Below are 19,261 nucleotides of genomic sequence, written 5' to 3'. Positions count from 1 at the left end.
TTATCTAGCGTTATTCTACTATCTACTATCAACCGTGAGTATATGTAAGGTTTATCTACCGTGAGTATACATAAGGCCTAATCTGCTTACAATGCATAGGTCGGATGTGCAAGGTACTAAACCACGAAATCACAGAACCTGTAGAAGTTACTGTAGTGTAGATCAAGAGAAGTGGCGTCGGCAGTGTTTCAGATACGCCGATACACGAAACACAAGCGCCGCACACGGCGCTTGTGTTCCATGTATTCGTCCGTGATGTCGTCGTACTTCGTGGCGTCGTTGCGTAATTGTGAATCCAAACCAACTAGCCAAATTCTCAGTAGTAAACGATATTGAGTAACCAACACACTTCACTAACATTTAAGAAGTCTCTTCCTCATAATAAATATATAATCTTATTGCGCAAGTTCAGTTCCGAAGGATAAAGCCTCCGCAGTGGCGCAGTGGTGACGGTGCTCGGCTGCTGAGCCGAAAAGACCTGGGTTCAATCCGAGCAGCGGAATTTCGAAGGAGGCGAAGGGCTATTGGCCCCTATACTGTGCCGTGTCACTGAACATTAATGAACCGCACGGTGTCGACACTCTCCGGAGCACTGACGTACGGCATCTGGCATAGGCTGAGTCGCTTTGGGACGTTAAACTCGACAAAGAAAGTTCAATAAACATAAGCGTGCATAAGTTATTGCGATATCAATTATTGGAACTCTGACCGGCTTTTGCCGTCGCCGTTGGCGCGATGTTCCTTATAATATATATAATATATATATATATATATATATATATATATATATATATATATATATATCTATAATAAAGTGCTAACAAAGGACCCGAAAGTAAAAGTTCAAAAAATCAAGCACGGATGAAAAATTGTTCAGTAAAGGACTGACGTTTCGGCCGCGGGACCGGCCTAAATAATATATATATATATATATATATATATATATATATATATATATATATATATATATATATATATATATATATAATCCACAAAGAGATGTATTTCACAAGGAATATTTCCTGAAGCGCGCGCTCGGAGATGCTATTCAGTGTGTTCACTATTACCCGCGAGATGGCGCGAAGGGCGCGTTTTAAAGTTCGTCGCCCCGCTCGTGTTTCGCAGCAGTTAGGATGCGCGCCTCCGACTTTTACTTTGCCCTACAGGGCGTGGTCGCCCATGCTCGCGCGCTCATCTCGTGAGGGAGGGGGGGGGGAGGTTTGTACGTCTTGTGCTTACATCATAAAGCTTGCGTTGAAGCTATAAACCACACGAAGGTTACTTCACTTGCTGCAGCGGCCACATTTGTGAAAGGAGTGCGCTGCTAGCTAGAATGGGCAAACTGAGGCTACTTTGTTTAGCACAGTCGACACTTGCAGCGCGCTGCTCAAACAAAAAGGAGTGGCAACTGTGAGTTTTTAGGTCGCGCTCGTCCTGTATATCTCTGTGCTTTCTTTTCGTGCTTCCTTCCTAGTGTTTGAGCAGTGCGCTTTAAGTGTCTCGCTGTGACAGTTGTTAGTTCGCACTCGTCGTGTGCGTGTTCTTTTCGGGCGTCCTTTGTGCTTGAGCAGTGCGCTACAAGTTTCGAGATGCTTGCCGTTCTTCGTGTGACATTCCAATTTCTTGCTGTCGCATTTCATGTCAGAGAATTTTTCATGTCTATATATATCTGAACACAATGTTCTTGAAATAAAATGCTTTCGTAGATAAGTACTAAACTGGAACGCCTAACATAGAAATTTTTAACAACGTGCTACATAAAAAATGTTTTCTTTATTGCGAGCTTTGCCTTTTGGGGCTACAGGAGATACGCCAGCGTCCGGATCTCCGAAAGCTTGTCTAAGAATAGAGAGAGCGAGAGAGAAGCCAGGAATGGCTGGGAGGTTAAGCAGATGCACGTAAGGTTTGCTACCCTACACTGGGGGAGGGGATAAATGGGCAAATAGTTTGACAGAAGAAAAGATTAGGATTTTAAATTGCTGTGCTTATAAATAAAAAATGATTACTTTGTGCATTTCGATGTTTCAGAAATGATTACTCCCCATTAAGCTGTCATGCTTGTTAACTCATTCTTACAACGCATTCATTCCGAAGGTTTAGTGAGTGATGGCACATAAACTGAGACGAGGTCATGGTCTACAAATTCCATTTTAAACAGCTAGACATTTTAGTGGTTACATAAACGTCACACGTAAGAAAATTACTAGTTAAAAGTTGTTATCTCCGTAATCATAACCGCATTTTCTTTTTATCACGACGTTCAATGTACTGTTCATTTATTTTTTTCACTTTCACGCAGGATCCTCGTGATGGATGGCGGTCGTGTTGCCGAGTTTGGCGCCACGCTTGAGCTCGCACTGAATCCACAGTCTCGTTTTCATGCCATGTTGAAGACAGCAGGACTAACACCGGAAGACGTTGGTTTTTGTGCGGAGCCGGGGAATACTGTTTGTACTCATTTGTAACTCAATATTTGCCGAGAGAAGACGCGAGCCATGCTAGGTGCAAGCAGTGGCGCGAGACATTGCGAAGACCTGGACTACGTAGGAAACCTCTGCAGGAATCTGTCCTGTTTTCTTCTTCATAGCCTTATAGCCTCATTACAAGTGTAAGAACGAGCTCTTCAAGGACCACCGACAAAGAGAGACTGGAGTCTTCGCAGAGATCCTCAGAGAACCCCGCAGATTTTATTCATTGCCCTCGATGGCCCTGCTTTTCCTTTAAGTTTGCCTAACGAATTCGCTTCTCTCCAAGCGCTTTCGAAAACATTTGGCCAGAAGCTCTGTCGCGAGTCAAGAAATCGGCCAAGCCAAATGTTGGTGTCAATGTTGCCAGCAGAAGCCACACGCCAGTGTGTCGACGAAGGCAATAAACTATGACTGTCAGTCATGTTCTGGTGCAGATATGTTTCATTTTCTTTCAATAAGTGGTTTATCGACAGGAGCCACTATGCTAAAATCGCCAGAAACAGGCGTGCTGTATTATTGAAGAAGTGTTATGAATACTTGTTCGAATTTCTGTCTGTAGGCTTCGTGTACTCATTGCAGCGGCTGTGGCACTGCGTAGGTGAGCATGTCGTCAAAAGTTAGTCTCCCAACGGCGACTCCTGCAATGAAATTGTGTGCAAATTGAAAACATGTTGCATTGTATCGCGACACTTCGCTCACACGCGCTTCGATTGGCCGGCAGAATGAATCGTTAACTACGAGCATGCGCACAGGCACGTAGCATCTGCAGCTTTAGATATGACACATTCTCGTTCGTTAAAAAGAATCGAAACAAGAACACAGGTTTCCGTTAATGTCAGTCAGAACATTCCAAAGTTTCCATGCGCACAACCACTAACACAAAGCCATGGCTACAAGAAAGGACAGATATGCAAGACGCTTCGGTGGTCTTTGTTATCTGAGTCATCGTCTTGGCGCTGTTGCCGTATCGTTTGAGGGTGACTTATGGGCGGTTGACGTTGAATTGGGCCCCGGGGATGCGACGGGAGATAACGTTGACGTGTTGTTATTGTCATTGATTGTGTCATCATCGCTGCCCTCGGAGCGGCGATGGCGGAAACACTGTTTAGTTCACAATATGTGTTAAAGGTATCGTCGAAGCTGCCTTCTATACTCAGTGAGTACGTCGCAGGACCGAGCGAACTGGGAACGCTGAATGAGCTGAGCTTATGTTACCTGCGCAGGTTTCTTAAAGGACCCCTGACACCGAATTTGGAAACGTGAGATGCTTGTGTGGTTTCATAGTCCCGCATGCGGGGGCACTTCTGACCGATTATGACTGACGAGTGTTGCCTTTAACATATTTTAATTTGGTTTTAAAGTAAGCCTGAGTGCTCATCTGAACTTTGAACTATCAACGTAACCACTAGTATGACGTAGACGTAGGCCCCTTGTGACGTTGCAGAGGTAAAGCAAGTATTGTCGACGTCACAGCCAGAAATACGCGCGGTGCACTGTGGTTATAGTAAACTAGAACCAACTTCCTATTGGCGCGAATGGGAGGGTTCAGGCGTTCGTCTTGGCGAAGAAAAATCCAGGTGGCGCCAGTGCAACTTTTTCTAGTCGCACCGCCCCTTCTGCTGTAGGCGCTTGCGCTCGTTTCTTGTGTGCATTTCTCTACGTTCCGCGTCGTTGTAGCGGTGCCGTGCATTAATAGACAGTTTCAGTTGAGCGCCCACTACATATATGTGGACGCAGCCTGTCATTGGGAATGGCTGGCAGGCTGCGTCCGCAGAGCTGCTGCGGATGCCCAAATAAAACTGTGAAACGCGTTTAACAGAGAACGTGTATGCCGTTCGCTTCGACTAACTTCCAATGAATATCGTACTCGGCTGTTTCAGGCATAGAGTTTCCTAAAATGAACTAGAGGGGACTCTGGCGCTGCGATCGTTCAGCTTCCATGGGAATGATGGGTAGTACACAAATTTGCCTAGTCTTCGTGCTTGCGGCTTCAAACGTACTTGTGGCTTTGTTTATTGCTATGTTTTGGTTTTCTTTCGGATAAAAGAATGGATCGTTGTGAACTTCGTGACCAGATTTGAATCGCTGAGCCTAAAGAAGTTAAAGTGGCGAAGTGAAACTGCTGACTTTTGCTGAAATTCGTTTAGGACAAAGCGGATGCAGCCAACGCGGAGCTAAACGGAGCCGAAAGTACGAAGTTTAGACAAATTTGTGTACTACCCATCATTCCCATGCTGGCTGAAGCGTCATGCGTTGCAGCTCCCATAGACACTAGCGCCAGAGTTCCCTCTAGTAAGTATTGTAGGAAACTCTATGGTTTCAGGAGGTTGAAACAACTTACACACGTAATTGTACCCGCGATTGAAAAAAATTTCATTCTCATTTTAGGCAACTTGCACGCGGCGAGTGCGTGAGGTCGAACAGTGGACCATACGGCTGTGGATGATAATTTTCGTCCTTATTATTTGCAGGTCCACACATTAGAAGAAAGAAAAATTAAAGCGCTTTCGGGTGAGGACGTACAACTGCGGTGTCTTAGCGGCGTCTGTAGTGAACTGGAATCGTTATAATTTATTATCATACTCATGTTTTTCTTTATATTTCACTACAGCTGCTTCGACTAAGGCGCAGCTACCGTATTTCAGACGCCAGTGATACACCAGCTCACGGCGTCTTACCGTTCTTCAACGGCGGCGCCAAGGAATGCTGTCAGCGCTAGACGCTTGTAAAAAAAAAAATAATAATAACTGCCGGGTGGCAACAAAAAGAGCAATGCATAGTGAGTCCACTATAGGTGAACGCATCGGAGCGCTAGAACAAATTGCAGCCACGATCCTTGCGGCGAGGAGACGCGTTCGGTTTCAGCCGCTGCATTGCCAGGATCCTCCGTTCAAGACAATCGCAACCTCAGCGTGCGTCTGACAGCGATGACATCGTTTACCACGTGCTCGACGAGCAGACGAACTTCTCCAACTGGCAGTTCAACAAGCGCGTGGCTGACGTCACCAAATACTGAGCGTACGTCATCACGCGTGCCCCGAGGCGCGACGCTAGCTTCTTATCCTCTTTCGGCGCGCGTTTTGAACCTACACTTAAAATGACCCTAATTAACGCTGCTAGGATTAATTAGACATCACGTAGGAGCATTTGCGGTGTCATTCCGTGATTACAAGACATAGACCTACTTATTGCAACATAAATGTCACAAACAAAAAATCAGCTGTCAGGGGCCCTTTAACCAACCATGCACCCGGATGCTAGTGGAGGCTGTGACTCTCGTGCGCAGCTCTTTTGACAATATTTAGTCAGGTGGCAGGCAGGATTGCATCTCACGTCTGGTAGCGTTGTCCCTTACAGTCCTTTCTCAGATGCCGCCGGGCCTGTCTCCAGGGCCGTTGTTCTGCAAGCGATACGACAAAGCCAAAAGTTGTTCTTGGCTTCTGTGGATTTCTTGAATATCTCTTCACCCACCTGCACGCCCTTTTTCGCAAGACGGTTGGAGTGTGGAAACTGGCGACTGGACGTCACATGGTTAGAGTTAGAGTCACTGTATATGCTACCTTTAGGTAGCAGAGTAGCGCATAGGTCCGGCTAGCAACCACAGCTATGCGGTGATGTCGCACTTCGTTTTTGCAGGCGTCATGCCTACCGTGTCGCCGATTAACCTGTCTGGCGTGTCGAAGACTGGCGATAAACATTGGCTGTCGATGGCTAGTGCTAATTCAGTTCGCTGCAGCGGCGCCGTCGAGAAATAAAATAATTCGCCCAAGCGGCAGCTTCTCCGCAATGCATGGTTGCTAGCGGCGTTGGAAGACGGATGCGCAACTCTGCTACCTAAAGGTAGCATATACAGTAACTCTAGTTAGAGTCATATGTTCGCGTGAACAACGCAAATTCTCGACTTGTGAACTGCGGCCTGTTATCAGAGCAAACTTCCACAGGCATGCCGTAGCGAGAGAACACTGCACTACAAGCTTCTGTAACAGCCCTCGCTGATGTGTCTTTCAGCTGTTGCACTTCCGGAAAGATTAAAGGGGCGTCGTACGCACTCCAGTATGTCCTGCCCTGCGTACACAAAATATCTATTCCAACTCCGCATCACGGCTTATTCGAAACCGAACGCATCTTATGTTCTTGCGGCTGTGCATATGCGTACTTTATGCAGATTCTACACGCCTGGACAGATTCCTCAACGTCGGCATTTAGGCCGGGACAAAACAGTCTTGTTGGTCTTGCTTTAGCTTTTTAATACCCAAATGGCACTGATGGACCTACTGTAATGCTTCTCTCTTTAAAGCAGCGGGAATCACAATACTGCAGTTGTTTAGGAGTACAAGAGTACACCGTTTATGGGAAATCTCTGCTTCGAGTGATTTTCACCGGCATTCGGGTGATTTCCGACGCTGCAGGTTCGCGATAACCATCCTTAACTGTTCGTCTCAGCTCGTTTCAGCAGACAGCAGCTTCCACGCGCTGATATGTAAAGAAACAATGCGTATTGCGTACACTTGTGCGTCTTTATTGTCGGCATCGCTCGTGTCATCGGTGGGCCTTTGTATGTAGGCTAGCACCATAAACTTTCCCGGGACATATTTGATTTCATGGTTGCAGCGCAGCAAACGCATAAAGAAACGCTGCACTCTGCACGGCATATCTTCTATCCTTTTCTGCAAAACTGATACCAAGGTAAAGCACGATAATCAGTCTTGATAAACCTTCCCATGTGCACAAAACTATTGAATTTTTCACAGCCGCACAGCACTGTCATATCTCTTTTTTTTTCAATTCGTGAGTATTTTTGCTGCATTTGGGTCAGTACTCTGGGAGCCTGAACGACTGGCTTCCATGTGTTGCTGTGGCATCGGAGGAACGAAGCCCCGATCCCAAGTTGCGATGCATCACAGCAGACTTTTGTAGGCTCCCTGGCGTCAGAAAGTCACACTATCCCTTATGCATTTCCCTAAGACGACTGGATGGTGAAAGCTATCTTCTTGTTATTTTTCTTCTCTGTGAAATGTATTAACCCCTCCTCCTTCTCTCCCCCCCTAGGAAGCTCTCTGCACCCAGCGTGGTTTTGCACTGACTCCGGGATCGGAGGCACTGCAAGCTGCCTGCACCTCACGTGGTATCGTAGTGCCGGCGGGATCACCCAACTTTGAGCAAGCGGCGGTGTTATGTGATGACTTAATCATGTGACGCCATGTTATGTGACGCCATAGTGACGACATGATGACATGCCACAACGTGTGGTGTCCTATGACTTCATGATGACGTCATGCGGTGACGCCATCAGAGGACGATGATTTTTTGCGTTCCTCGTGTTAAGCTGATGCTGACGGTCACTTTTCGCGTTCCATGAGGCATCCAAGGCTTTTGCCTTAATATAGCTAGCAGTGGTGCTCTACTCAGGCTATCACACAGTTCTTGCTATTCTTTTCCATAATTAGCCGTCCGTTCGATACACTGTCCTACTTGATGAAGTACGTTAGCGGCGCTGTCCTCTTGCGCCAGTGAAGGCAAAAAACTTACTAGAGTAGTTTATTATGACAAGAATTTCTTTTTGTACTCCTAGCTTGTCACTCAGTGCTGCCATTTGTCTCATACTCCTTATTAAGGACTTGTTTGGTGTAACGCCATCTTCATGGATCACGTCCCTTAAAAATTGCTTTCTTTTCACACGTGTAGCGTATTTGTCCAGTTTGAGGCTCCATGCGACACTCGTCTAAGTCGATATGCGTGCTCCTCTTTTGACAAACATCAGATTATATGTCCTCTACATACACTCTTGTGCCCTGAAGGCCTTTGAAGATGTCATTTAGCGTTCTCTGGAACACTTCCGAGGAAGCCGATATGCCAGAGGAGTGACAATCCAAAGCGCTTCAAAGGACAACGACCGCAGGGGAGAACACAACACTAGCGCTAACTTTCAACGAGTAGGTTGATATAAAAATTGAAGCACGCGTATACGCTTCACACGCGTCACTCATTCACCGCAGTAGTTCTATGCGCACAGACAACGGGCTCTCTCTTTTCTAGATACTGGTAATGAAACTATAACAAAGAATGCACAATCCACTGCAAGTGAATATGAATAGACGGCGGTATAACGAAATGCACTTATCATGTTACATACAAAAATGGCAGTTCTTTTTCTGTTAAGGCGACGGATGGGCTGTTGATACAGTGCTGCTACTTTTACTCCTTCAATGATCAGTCGTATTAATTCGTCTTGGTGAGACGATTCCTCAGCGGTATATTGGAAAAAGGCTCCGCATTCACACGTGCTGCAATGTAGTGCTAGCCATCCATCGCCACCTTTGTTTGCATTATTTCCCTATTCTCGGAGTCGGTCGTTCAGGCATCGGCTCATCTGCCCGACATACTGCTTGCCATAAGACAGGAGCGTGGTGGACTACTGATTATTTGCAATCTAGAAAACGCGTTCGGTGCTGCTTTTTGCATGCCCCTGTCTCTCTGTGTCACTACATTGCACGTCATCCTAATGAAAGCATGAAAAGTGGACATTTGTTGAATAGCATCCTAATATATCACGTTTTGAAAACGTCGTGAAAATGAACGAATAATAATGAGCTGGCGAAGGGCTACAGATAATCCACATATCATAGTTTGAATAAAATTCATTTCTGGGAAAGTTGCTTCGTGTATGAAAGGAATGGCACAACACGGTACACTGAATAGTAACAAAACGATGGTTGATCCCTCCGTCATAGCAATCGGTATAGCCCGAAATTGAAACTTGTCCTCGCAGAAGTAGTTGAATGTTTATTATGCATTGATATACGAGGACATTCACAATGTCTATTGGTGTTTGGAAGCTATAGCACCGCTTGATGTGGACGCACCCACGTTGACGCCTGATGGTACATCTCCATTCCGACAAGTAACGTCCATGAACATGTGATGCCTCCTCTCCCTACGCTGGCGAGGAGGCGTCACACGCTGACGCGAAAGACTGATCGCGTAACTGCGTCGTCAGCGAAGCGAATCACTGTGGACGCCGCATTTAACCGAAAATCGAGTTTTCTGCAATATTGCAGCGAAAGCATCCGCCGCGCTGACAATACTGAAGCGCTCACAGTCGGTGCTCGTTAAGGCCTGACCACACATACGCGTTGTAGCGCGTCAGCGCGTGGCCTTTTGACGCGGCGCCGCGCCCTCTCCCTATGGGGAGAGACGGCGTGCGGCTACGCGAAGCTGCGCGCCCTCTCTCTCCATAGGGAGAGCGTGCGGCGCCGCGTCAAAAAGTCACACGCTGACGCGCTGCAACGCGTACGTGTGGTCAGGCCTTTAGTGTCATGATGCATTACTCGTGGCCTCCGAGATTGGCTACCGCAACCCGCCGTGGTTCGTGTTGCTCACACTCACGCCGTTCAATTCGCACGGGGAGAGCGTAATCAGAGAAAGCGGTGTGACAGCCAAAAGCGCGTCGGTTATTGGACGCTGAGCTTCTTTACTGAGCTTCGCCTACGGTCGCCATCCCGCGGAATGTTGAAGAGTTAACAGAACGATCACACCACGGCCGGCCTCGAAGCCCTACGGGAAACGCGACGCGCGTTGTGTCTCCCCTCTAGCCTGGCCGTGATTTCTCACGGTCCGAGTGGGCAACGCGGTGTGACAGCCAGGCAAGCGTCGCAGAGCAATTTTTTAATATGGATGGATTCTATGACCGAGGCTTAGGCTAAAGCCGCCACCTCTCAGGCACATTTTCTAGTCGTCTTCAGATAGGCAAAGTCTATTATTTTCAAAGGCGGTGACAAAAATAGCATGACCAATTACGGACCAATTTCTATTTTACCAGTATTTTCTAAAGTAATGTAAAAGTTATTACATGAACGAATAGTGTCATTCTTAACCAAGCACCACATTATGACGCATTTTCAATTTGCTTTAACAAAGCAACGCTAAACGAAAACTGCTCTACCATTGCAAAAAGTAATCATACTCGATGCATTTGAAAAGGAAATATATACACTTATAATTTTTCGTACATTCCTCAAAAGCATTTGGCAGAATTAACCACACTACATTAATTAAAAAACTAGAACAATATGGTTTTCGGGAGAACTTTATAAATGTCATAAAAACTTACTTGAAATCCGACAGCAAAAGTAGGTAATGATGGCTACACATCTAGTTTTAAAGAACTGTCACATTTCATGCCCCAAGGCAGTATTCTGGGTCCCCTCCTTTTTAATCTGTATGTGGACGACTTGTCAAACATCGATAATACTACAACATTCATTATTTATGCAGCTGATACCAGATTATTTTTTTAAGGACTGGGATTTGCATAAACTACTCGACACAGCAAAGGATATCTTGGAACGGCTGAACATTTGCAGCATAAGAAATTCGCTAATTAAAAACACGCCAAAAACAAAATCTGTGCTCTTTCGTCCAATAAATAAGCCCTAAACTGCGATTTATCGTTAATGATCGACTCAAAATCTATTCAAATTGAACCTGTAGTGAAAATTCTGGGAGTAATTCTCCACGAAACATGCTATGGAATGATCGGGCTGAGCATGTCCATACTAAATTTTCTCGTACTGTAGGTGTCTTTTTTTTTTTTTCAGAAGCCACGGAAGTGGCTGTTTCGCGCAATGAAAACACCAGGGGGGGGTTAAGGGGAGCGCAAGCTTTCGACTGTTTATTCCAAATTTACTGCTGTAGTATATATATATGCAAACGCATGCGCAGAAAGCGAGGCAAACAACGAACAGATAACGTCTGTGCAATGCAATACAGAGGTATAGACATGCGCAAAAGGGCACGCTCACAACAATCAGATACCATCTTAATCACAACCTGTGATGCAAGAACGTGCTCTCTGCCTGCGAAAGGAACAATGAAGTGTCACTAATGCATAATAAACCTCGTGCTTTTATGCGAAAAGCTTCCAACAGCTCCCGAGCAGTGGTGTCCCTGCTTCTCCCAAGAATCTGAATTTTATGCAGATACGGCTCACACTTGTGGGAATTGCAGTGGGCCGGCAAATGTGCCCCATCTTTTACCTTTTAGTGACAGCTCGTGTTATCGCGTTGTCTTATCGCGTTTCCTTTTCTCTCGCCATAAAAAATTAAAGTCTTACTATATAATTCACTATTTTTACCTACATTAAGCTATTGCTACCAATTATGGGGCACCACATCGGAAAAGAACTTAGGCCGAATGTACAGATTACAGACAAAAGCTGCGCGCATAATTACAGGTGTTCCACACGGCGAACATTCCCGGCTCATTTTCGAAGCCCTTATTTTACAACCAACGCCTGACATGTACAATACAATTTTATTGAAGCGATGTCGTACTTCCCGAGAGAAGCATGATTCTTTTCTTATTGATTTAGTGCTTTAACACCCTATACCTGCCCAATAACTACGTTGCCCTTTCCATTGAAGCAACGAAGGCGGAACGACGACACAGCCCTTGCGCCGATTTTAATTTACTGTGTTCGTTAAAAGTACGACATTCTACAAGACAAAAGTTACGAAGTTCCGATGCGTTTTTATAGACCGTTGCATCGGGTGAGGAGGACCGGACTGGCAACCAGCGCTTTCCTCCTTTCTGGCTCGTGTGCGACGGCGCGGAGTGTGCGGGCGGGTGCTCGGATGAGTGGCGTTTTCGTACAATTTTTTGCATGTTTTAGGTTGACCTGCGGATTTTGTTCTCTTTTATTGCGATGTCAGCCACCGAAAGGTCAACGGGAAACCACTGTGCCGTTCTTGGTTGTTCTAACAACTTCTGAAAAAAGGAAGCTGCTGTCCGAACAAGTATGCGACGTGCATCACCAAACGCGGAGTGTGTGTGGTTGCAAACTCTTGAAGGTAGTACATCGTTTGTGTTAAGCTACAGGTTCTAAACCGGCAAGTGCCGCAATATATCCGGAATTTCCAGTGTTCCACGCAGTCAAATGTCAATCGGATATGGCCAGATTTGCGGAAGAACATAAGCGGTCAAGTACGGCTCTATCCCGTAAAGTGCAGAACATCTAAATACCACTCGAGTAGCCACCTGCGTTGTTTTCGCTTCGTTTTAATATTATATTTCAATATGATGTGTTTCGTCTAACAATTAACTTCGTAGCTCGGCTCAACAGGGTGATCGCTGCAGTTTATGTATGCCGGTATTAGCACGGACGAGAAATCCCTCCCTTCGCAGCGGGGTAACCGACATACATTTAATTATTGCTCCGTACCAGCCTTGTAAAATCTGTCAATAAACACATCTCTCTCTCTGTCTCTAACATTCAATGAACACTACATCAAAACGACGTGGCGAGATCTTTGTCCTTAGGTTACAACTTCCGTAAGACAGCAGGGTGTATCGTATACGATACGCGATATGAAATCCGAATAGTAAAAAAAATGGCAACGTATCTGCGTGCTCCGCTACAAATGCCTTGTAAAGACGATAGAGGAGGCGCTGCGTGAGATATGGACGCCATCTGACAATACGTCGGGAAACCTGAGCTTCTGCAGAGGGTTTCCTTCCTCCGTGGCAGAGGGCGTGCGTCGGCGCGCATATGCATTTTCAGCGCAGCTTAAGAAACTAGGGTCTTTAGAATTACGTATCTATGTATATTCTATTAAAGGAACACACCACCTAATACTTACCTAGTGATGTTGCGCCTCAGATATGCGTAATATTTACTTTTTGATCGGCAACGTTCACAAGTATGAACAGCCGTACCAGTTCAATTTGGGTGGGCGGTGAGCGAGTGGCTCAACTTCGGCCACGTCGCTGAATTGGTTGACAGACAGACAAACAGAAAGACAGACAGACAGACAGACAGACAGACAGACAGACAGACAAACAGACAGGCAGACAGACAGACAGACAGACAGACAGACCAAAATTTCTGCGTTTAAGTTCCCCAAGAAAGACTATCGTAACAGTATGGAGAGCTGGGCGAGGTGGTTAGAGGACATTCTTGGAAACATTTCGGCGCGCGCACAAAAGACGGAAACGAAAGGCTTCGTTGTTTTACCTTACATTCATCGTTTTTACCATCAGCTAAAGCACATAGCCAATCGGTTCGGTGTAGAGGTTGTTTTCAGTGCACCCAATAAGATTCAACGTATCTGTCGTGCGGTGGACCAAAAATTCGACAAAAAAATCAAGAATAAATGTGTTTGCCTTTCAAAAGAAAGCGGAAAGTTCGTGAGGTGCAGGATAGGGGCAGTTTATTTGTTGCCCTTAGCCTGCGGTCGGGTTTATATAGGTCAGACTGGCCGATGCGTCAATACTCGCCTTAATGAACATATGAAGTCATTGGATAATAGTAATAACTCCCATCTAGCCGAGCATTGCAGGAACTGCCAATGTCATCCTGTGTGGTGTGATACTAACATTTTGTTTTATCATAAAGACAAGATAACTCGGGAAATAGTTGAAGCTTTCCACATTAGAAGGTGTGCTGATAAATGCGTAAGCAACCCATCGATTGCACTAACTGACAAGGAGTTCACCTTTTTGAGTAGCACTTGACTTTTAAAATCCGCTGCACGATGTAGTTACTTCTGCAATATTACTGTCATGATGTGTTTTTTCTTATGTTTCCTTATGTTTTGCTTGTTTGTTTGTTTGATTCTTTGTACGCACATGCGCTCTTGAGCTACCCTGGGTTATATATTTCGTGTACTTCCTTCAATAAACTTAGTTGTGAGTTCGCGCCCGTTTGTCTTCTCGCCTTTCGTTTCCGTCTTTTGTGCGCGCGCCGAAATGTTTCCAAGAATGTCCTCTAACCAACTCGCCCAGCTCTCCATACTGTTACATTACATTTCTAGTACCGTGGGCTCTTTTATGTGTCATAACCCTCCCCCTGCTAACCCAGCTGACCTGGCTTCAAGAATAGCAGTGTGCGTATGCAAGGCAAGAGTGGCCTCTTGGCACGTTCGCCATTCGACGTGCCCAGCGGATGTTCAAGCAATGTATGGCTTCTTGAAACCTTCGGTTGGTCACGCTAGAAGAATATGCAGAATTGTGGCCGCTGAATCATGGAGGCAAGCTCGTTTTTACAAAGATTGCCTGCGCGTAACCTCCCACGAACGGTGTGGCGACTCCTCTGGCAGACGCCTGTTTCTAGACTGGTGCAAAACCTCGGACAGGACTACTGAGTTTCTCTGGAACACCGTTCGACCATACCTGCCGACTGCCAAGAAGGCTCCAAGCGCCGAGGGAAGGGTAGTTCGTCTCGGAAACTACTTTGTGCCGGAAGATGACGAAGGACTACTGCGGTTTGGCCCAAAATTTGCAGTGGAACCAATCTTGAACCCACCGGAAAAGCTAGCCGCCTCAAGAGCCATTTCCAGGCTTGTCAACGAGGATGAACGCTCAAGGTGTGTGTCGGAATGCGTTGATGTAATAACTAAGACGGGGACTGTAAGGAGGTTTAACAAAAAACTGGATTCAGTTGCCTCAGATCTTTCCTCTAGAGGACTGCGCGTTGTCACGGCGGATAAAGAGGGCTGTTTTGTGTTGATGCCGGATGGTGTCTTTGGTGAAAAAGCGAATCAAGCCGTTACCAGAAATTTCAAAAAAATTGATGTAAAACCTCAAAAGGTCAAGCAACAAGCTGCGGTTTTTCTGAATTCGCTTAACCTAGAAAGCTTGGCTTCAGCAGTCAAAAGAGCAAAAAGCATGCATTTAGAAGTATTCTTCTCTTGTAAGACGCACAAGCCAGATCAACAGTTTAGAGCAATAGTGTCTGAAAGAAACACGTGGCAACTTCAAGTAGCTTGTTATCTTCACAAACACCTTTCGACGCTGCAGATTTGTGACCCGCTAGTAATACCAAATTCGGAAGTTGTCGTTAAATATTTAAGCAACGATAATCCAGGTAGTTGTAATGCCTTCAGTGTCAACGTACAAGACCTGTACTATTTTATTCCCCACGCGGAACTAATGAAAAGTGTCAAGTCGTGCATCTGTGATGACAATGATGAAGTTAAATTTACGAATGATAGCGGGGTATCAGTTGCCAACTTTTTGGAAATCTTGTCCTTTTATTTAAAATCTACATTCGTTGGTTGGCAAAGTGAAATGTTTGTCCAGAATTCAGGGCTCTGCATTGGCTCAAAAGTAGCCCCCGTTCTTAGCGATATTTTCATGGCCAGAATAGACAGAAATATTCATAAAGGATTGCTTGGTTTGGCTAAAAAGGTTTTTCGGTTTGTCGATGATTTTTTAATTATTTCTGAGAAAGACATGCAAGGCAGCAATGTTGTGAATGTTTTGAAGGTGTTTAGAGAATATGGGATGGGTCTCAAGTTCACACATGAGGTTGCCAAAAATAATCAGTTGTAGTTCCTAGACTTAACACTGCACCTACAATCAGGACACACATGCTGGATGTATAATCCTCGGTCAGTAAAATCTCTTCTGAACTATAGCTCAGGCCATTCCAAAATTGTAAAGAATGGAATTGCAGTGTCTTGTCTGAGGAGTGCCCTGTCGAAGTCATGCATTCATACCATGAGTTTAGCATTTTCAAGTCAAATCAACCGTCTAAAAATGGCTGCATACCCAGACAATGTTGTACGCAGAGCTGTTGAAAAGATTATTAAGTTTTTAAAGGCTAGATCAGAGCATAGTTCTACAAAGAAAGACACTCAACGCAAACGCTTCGTTGTTTTACCTTACATTCATCGTTTTTCCCATGAGCTAAAGCACATAGCCAATCGGTTCGGTGTAGAGGTTGTTTTCAGTGCACCCAATAAGATTCAACGTATCTGTCGTGCGGTGGACCGAAAATTCGACAAAAAAATCAAGAAGAATAAATGTGTTAGCCTTTCAAAAGAAAGCGGAAAGGTCGTGAGGTGCAGGATAGGGGCAGTTTATTTGTTGCCCTTAACCTGCGGTCGGGTGTATATAGGTCAGACTGGCCGATGCGTCAACACTCGCCTTAATGAACATATGAAGTCATTGGATAATAGTAATAACTCCCATCTAGCCGAGCATTGCAGGAACTGCCAATGTCATCCTGTGTGGTGTGATACTAACATTTTGTTTTATCATAAAGACAAGATAACTCGGGAAATAGTTGAAGCTTTCCACATTAGAAGGTGTGCTGATAAATGCGTAAGCAACCCATCGATTGCACTAACTGACAAGGAGTTCACCTTTTTGAGTAGCACTTGACTTTTAAAATCTGCTGCACGATGTAGTTACTTCTGCAATATTACTGTCATGATGTGTTTTTTCTTATGTTTCCTTATGTTTTGCTTGTTGTTTGTTGATTCTTTTTACGCACATGCGCTCTTGAGCTACCCTGGGTTATATATTTCGTGTACTTCCTTCAATAAACTTAGTTGTGAGTTCGCGCCCGTTTGTCTTCTCGCCTTTCGTTTCCGTCTTTTGTGCGCGCGCCGAAATGCTTCCAAGGAAGAAATAAACTTCAAACTTCATCAAAAAATGGGCCGCTCTAAAAACTTCTTCTGGAATCTTGAGTACATCATATATCTCTATTGCTAATAAATATGAGCAGCGGCGAAGACATATGAGCAGGACTTGGAAAATTGTCTTGAAACAACATTTTTCATGTGACGTAATGTCTCTTTTGTGTGTATGCATAGGTGTTTTTTGTTTATTGTTTTTTTTTCTTCCACTGTTATCACCACTTTGTTGCATTGTGAGCAACGCTTTGTATCATAGTAATTACTACCGGTGTATCATTTGATTACCATTTCATCTTGTATATAAATTATCTAGAAATGTAGATTTATACATAGAAATATATATATATATATATATATATATATATATATATATATATATATATATATATATATATATATATATATATATATATATATATATATATATATATATATATATAGAAATGGTTTACTGTTTTGCTTTCTGTACTGCACCTGTTCGGCTGTATAAATTTTAATTTTTTTTCCTACGCATTTTCTTTGGGCGACCCAGCAGGCCCTCGAGGCGGCGGAGAGGCAACAACTCTCCGCCCCCCCGTGGGAGGCCTAGGCCCAGCCAACCAAATTGCTGGTTTCAATAAAAGTTTATTCCTGCTCATCCTCCTACGCCTTTCATTGACCGTGGGTATCTGCGCGCTAACCAATGCGAAATCGCGTTTTGGCCATGATGGCAGGACAGCGTAAACTACGGGACAGCAGCGCTGTGTCCTTTGGGTTTCACTGTCCCGTAGTTTTCGCTGTTCTGCCATCATGTTCATGAACCAACTACCCCACACTTAAGAACCTTTCGCATATTGAACCGATTTGAGGCGGCACCACGCGTGCCGGCCTCGTATCTGAATTAGAGCTGTGCACGGGCCGTATTTCCGAGCCCGGGCCGGGGCCACTGACTTTGTCGAAGGACCGCCCGAGCCCGACGGCAAAGGGCTGCGAGCCCGCCCGGCCCCGCCCGACGTACGAAAACACAATCCCGGGCCCGGCCTGGCCCGGCCCGGCTTTTTGAAGGTTCGTTGCGAAAATAAAACATCGTTTTTCGGTAATTTGGCATTTTATTGAGCATATGATCAAACGACACACGACGAACAGTCTCTATTACACAGATTACAAATTGTCGTGCAAAAACAGCAAGCAGTCCAACGATTCCGGCTTCAACGAAGTGCGGCGCTTTTCCTGTACAAGTAGACGGCCTCATGCCAGCAACAACGAAGTTCGCTTGCCAAAGCCGTCACGTGTACGGGGTATGTCCATGCAAGCGTCAGCTTGCACGAAGGCGATCTACGTCGGGTCGCTCGTCGCTGTCGCGTGCATTTTCACTCATATGGGATTTGGCCTAAATCTAACGCGAACAGTCGCGTGGCGCCGTCACTAGCTCAGGTGGTGTTACTTCTCTAATTGTCGGAATGCAACAGAGGCAGTGCTTTACCTGCTCACCTTTTTGTTTAAAGTAGCGAATGGAAAGGAAAAGCGGTAAAGGGCGGTCGCGGAAAAGGCGCTGTATGCGTGCTGGAAAACAATTCCCGTTCATTCTCTATATTTCGGGCTTGAGTCGGGCTCTGCGCCGGGCCCGAGCCCGGCCCGATGAAACTCCAAGTAGCCCGAGCCCGGCCCGGGCCCGAGGTGAAAATACGTCGACCCGCCCGAGCCCGGCCCGCGGGCCGGTTCGGGCTCGGGCTTTCGGGCTACCCGGAGCCCGTGCACACCTCTAATCTGAATACGTATGTAGCAACACCTGTAAAATGTTTTTGGTTGCTTGCGTGTGCGTTTCGGAAACCTGCACGGCTGCACCAAGAATTGCCTGACACCGTTTCGGTGAACAAAATCACGTGACAGCAGTAGAGGTGCGTGTGTTGACATTAAAAGAGAGATTATTTAGAACACTATATACTCCCCATACAGGCGCTGAAGCCTCGAAATGCCTATCATGAATAGTATTACAGACACAAAAGTGAAGGCGACGATATCCGTGAATCGTTATGCACAACTTCCAGATGCCACTTAAACACCCTTCAGAACTGGAATGGTCGCGCTGGATAACTTCGTTGACATGTTGTATCTAATTAGCAGTCTATTTGGTTCTAATAAAGTATTTTAGGAGCGTTTCAATCGATGCGTCTGACTTTTATCTGAGAGTTTGGGATGTCTCAGGCGTGAAAAAAAAAACAATTATATAATAGGGTTATGAATTTCCGGCGCGCTCCACTCTGAGAGCGCTCCGATACGACGACCCTAACCTACATGCCTGGTTAGCGCAAGATGATTTGCTCTGTAGCAGATTGGGAGCGCCATAGAGTTTCTTAAAATTAACTAGAGGGGACTCTGGCGCTGCGATCGTTC

General features: G+C 45.5%; 1 protein-coding gene across 1 annotated transcript in view; it reads left to right on the top strand.

The window, feature by feature from the left end:
* Nucleotides 1–2,880, top strand: part of LOC119375611 (ATP-binding cassette sub-family C member 3) — a 47,675-nt gene extending 44,795 nt beyond the window's left edge. The window contains exon 16 of the mRNA XM_037645828.2: nucleotides 2,300–2,880. Coding sequence (XP_037501756.1) covers nucleotides 2,300–2,465 — 166 coding nt within the window. The 3' untranslated portion in view covers nucleotides 2,466–2,880. The remainder of the gene's footprint in view (nucleotides 1–2,299) is intronic.
* The last annotated feature ends 16,381 nt before the right edge of the window (nucleotides 2,881–19,261 follow it).

The sequence above is a fragment of the Rhipicephalus sanguineus genome, chromosome 11 (assembly GCF_013339695.2).
Source record: "Rhipicephalus sanguineus isolate Rsan-2018 chromosome 11, BIME_Rsan_1.4, whole genome shotgun sequence".
NCBI classification, from domain to species: Eukaryota; Metazoa; Arthropoda; class Arachnida; order Ixodida; family Ixodidae; genus Rhipicephalus; species Rhipicephalus sanguineus.
This window is presented reverse-complemented; position numbering and strand designations above follow the sequence as displayed.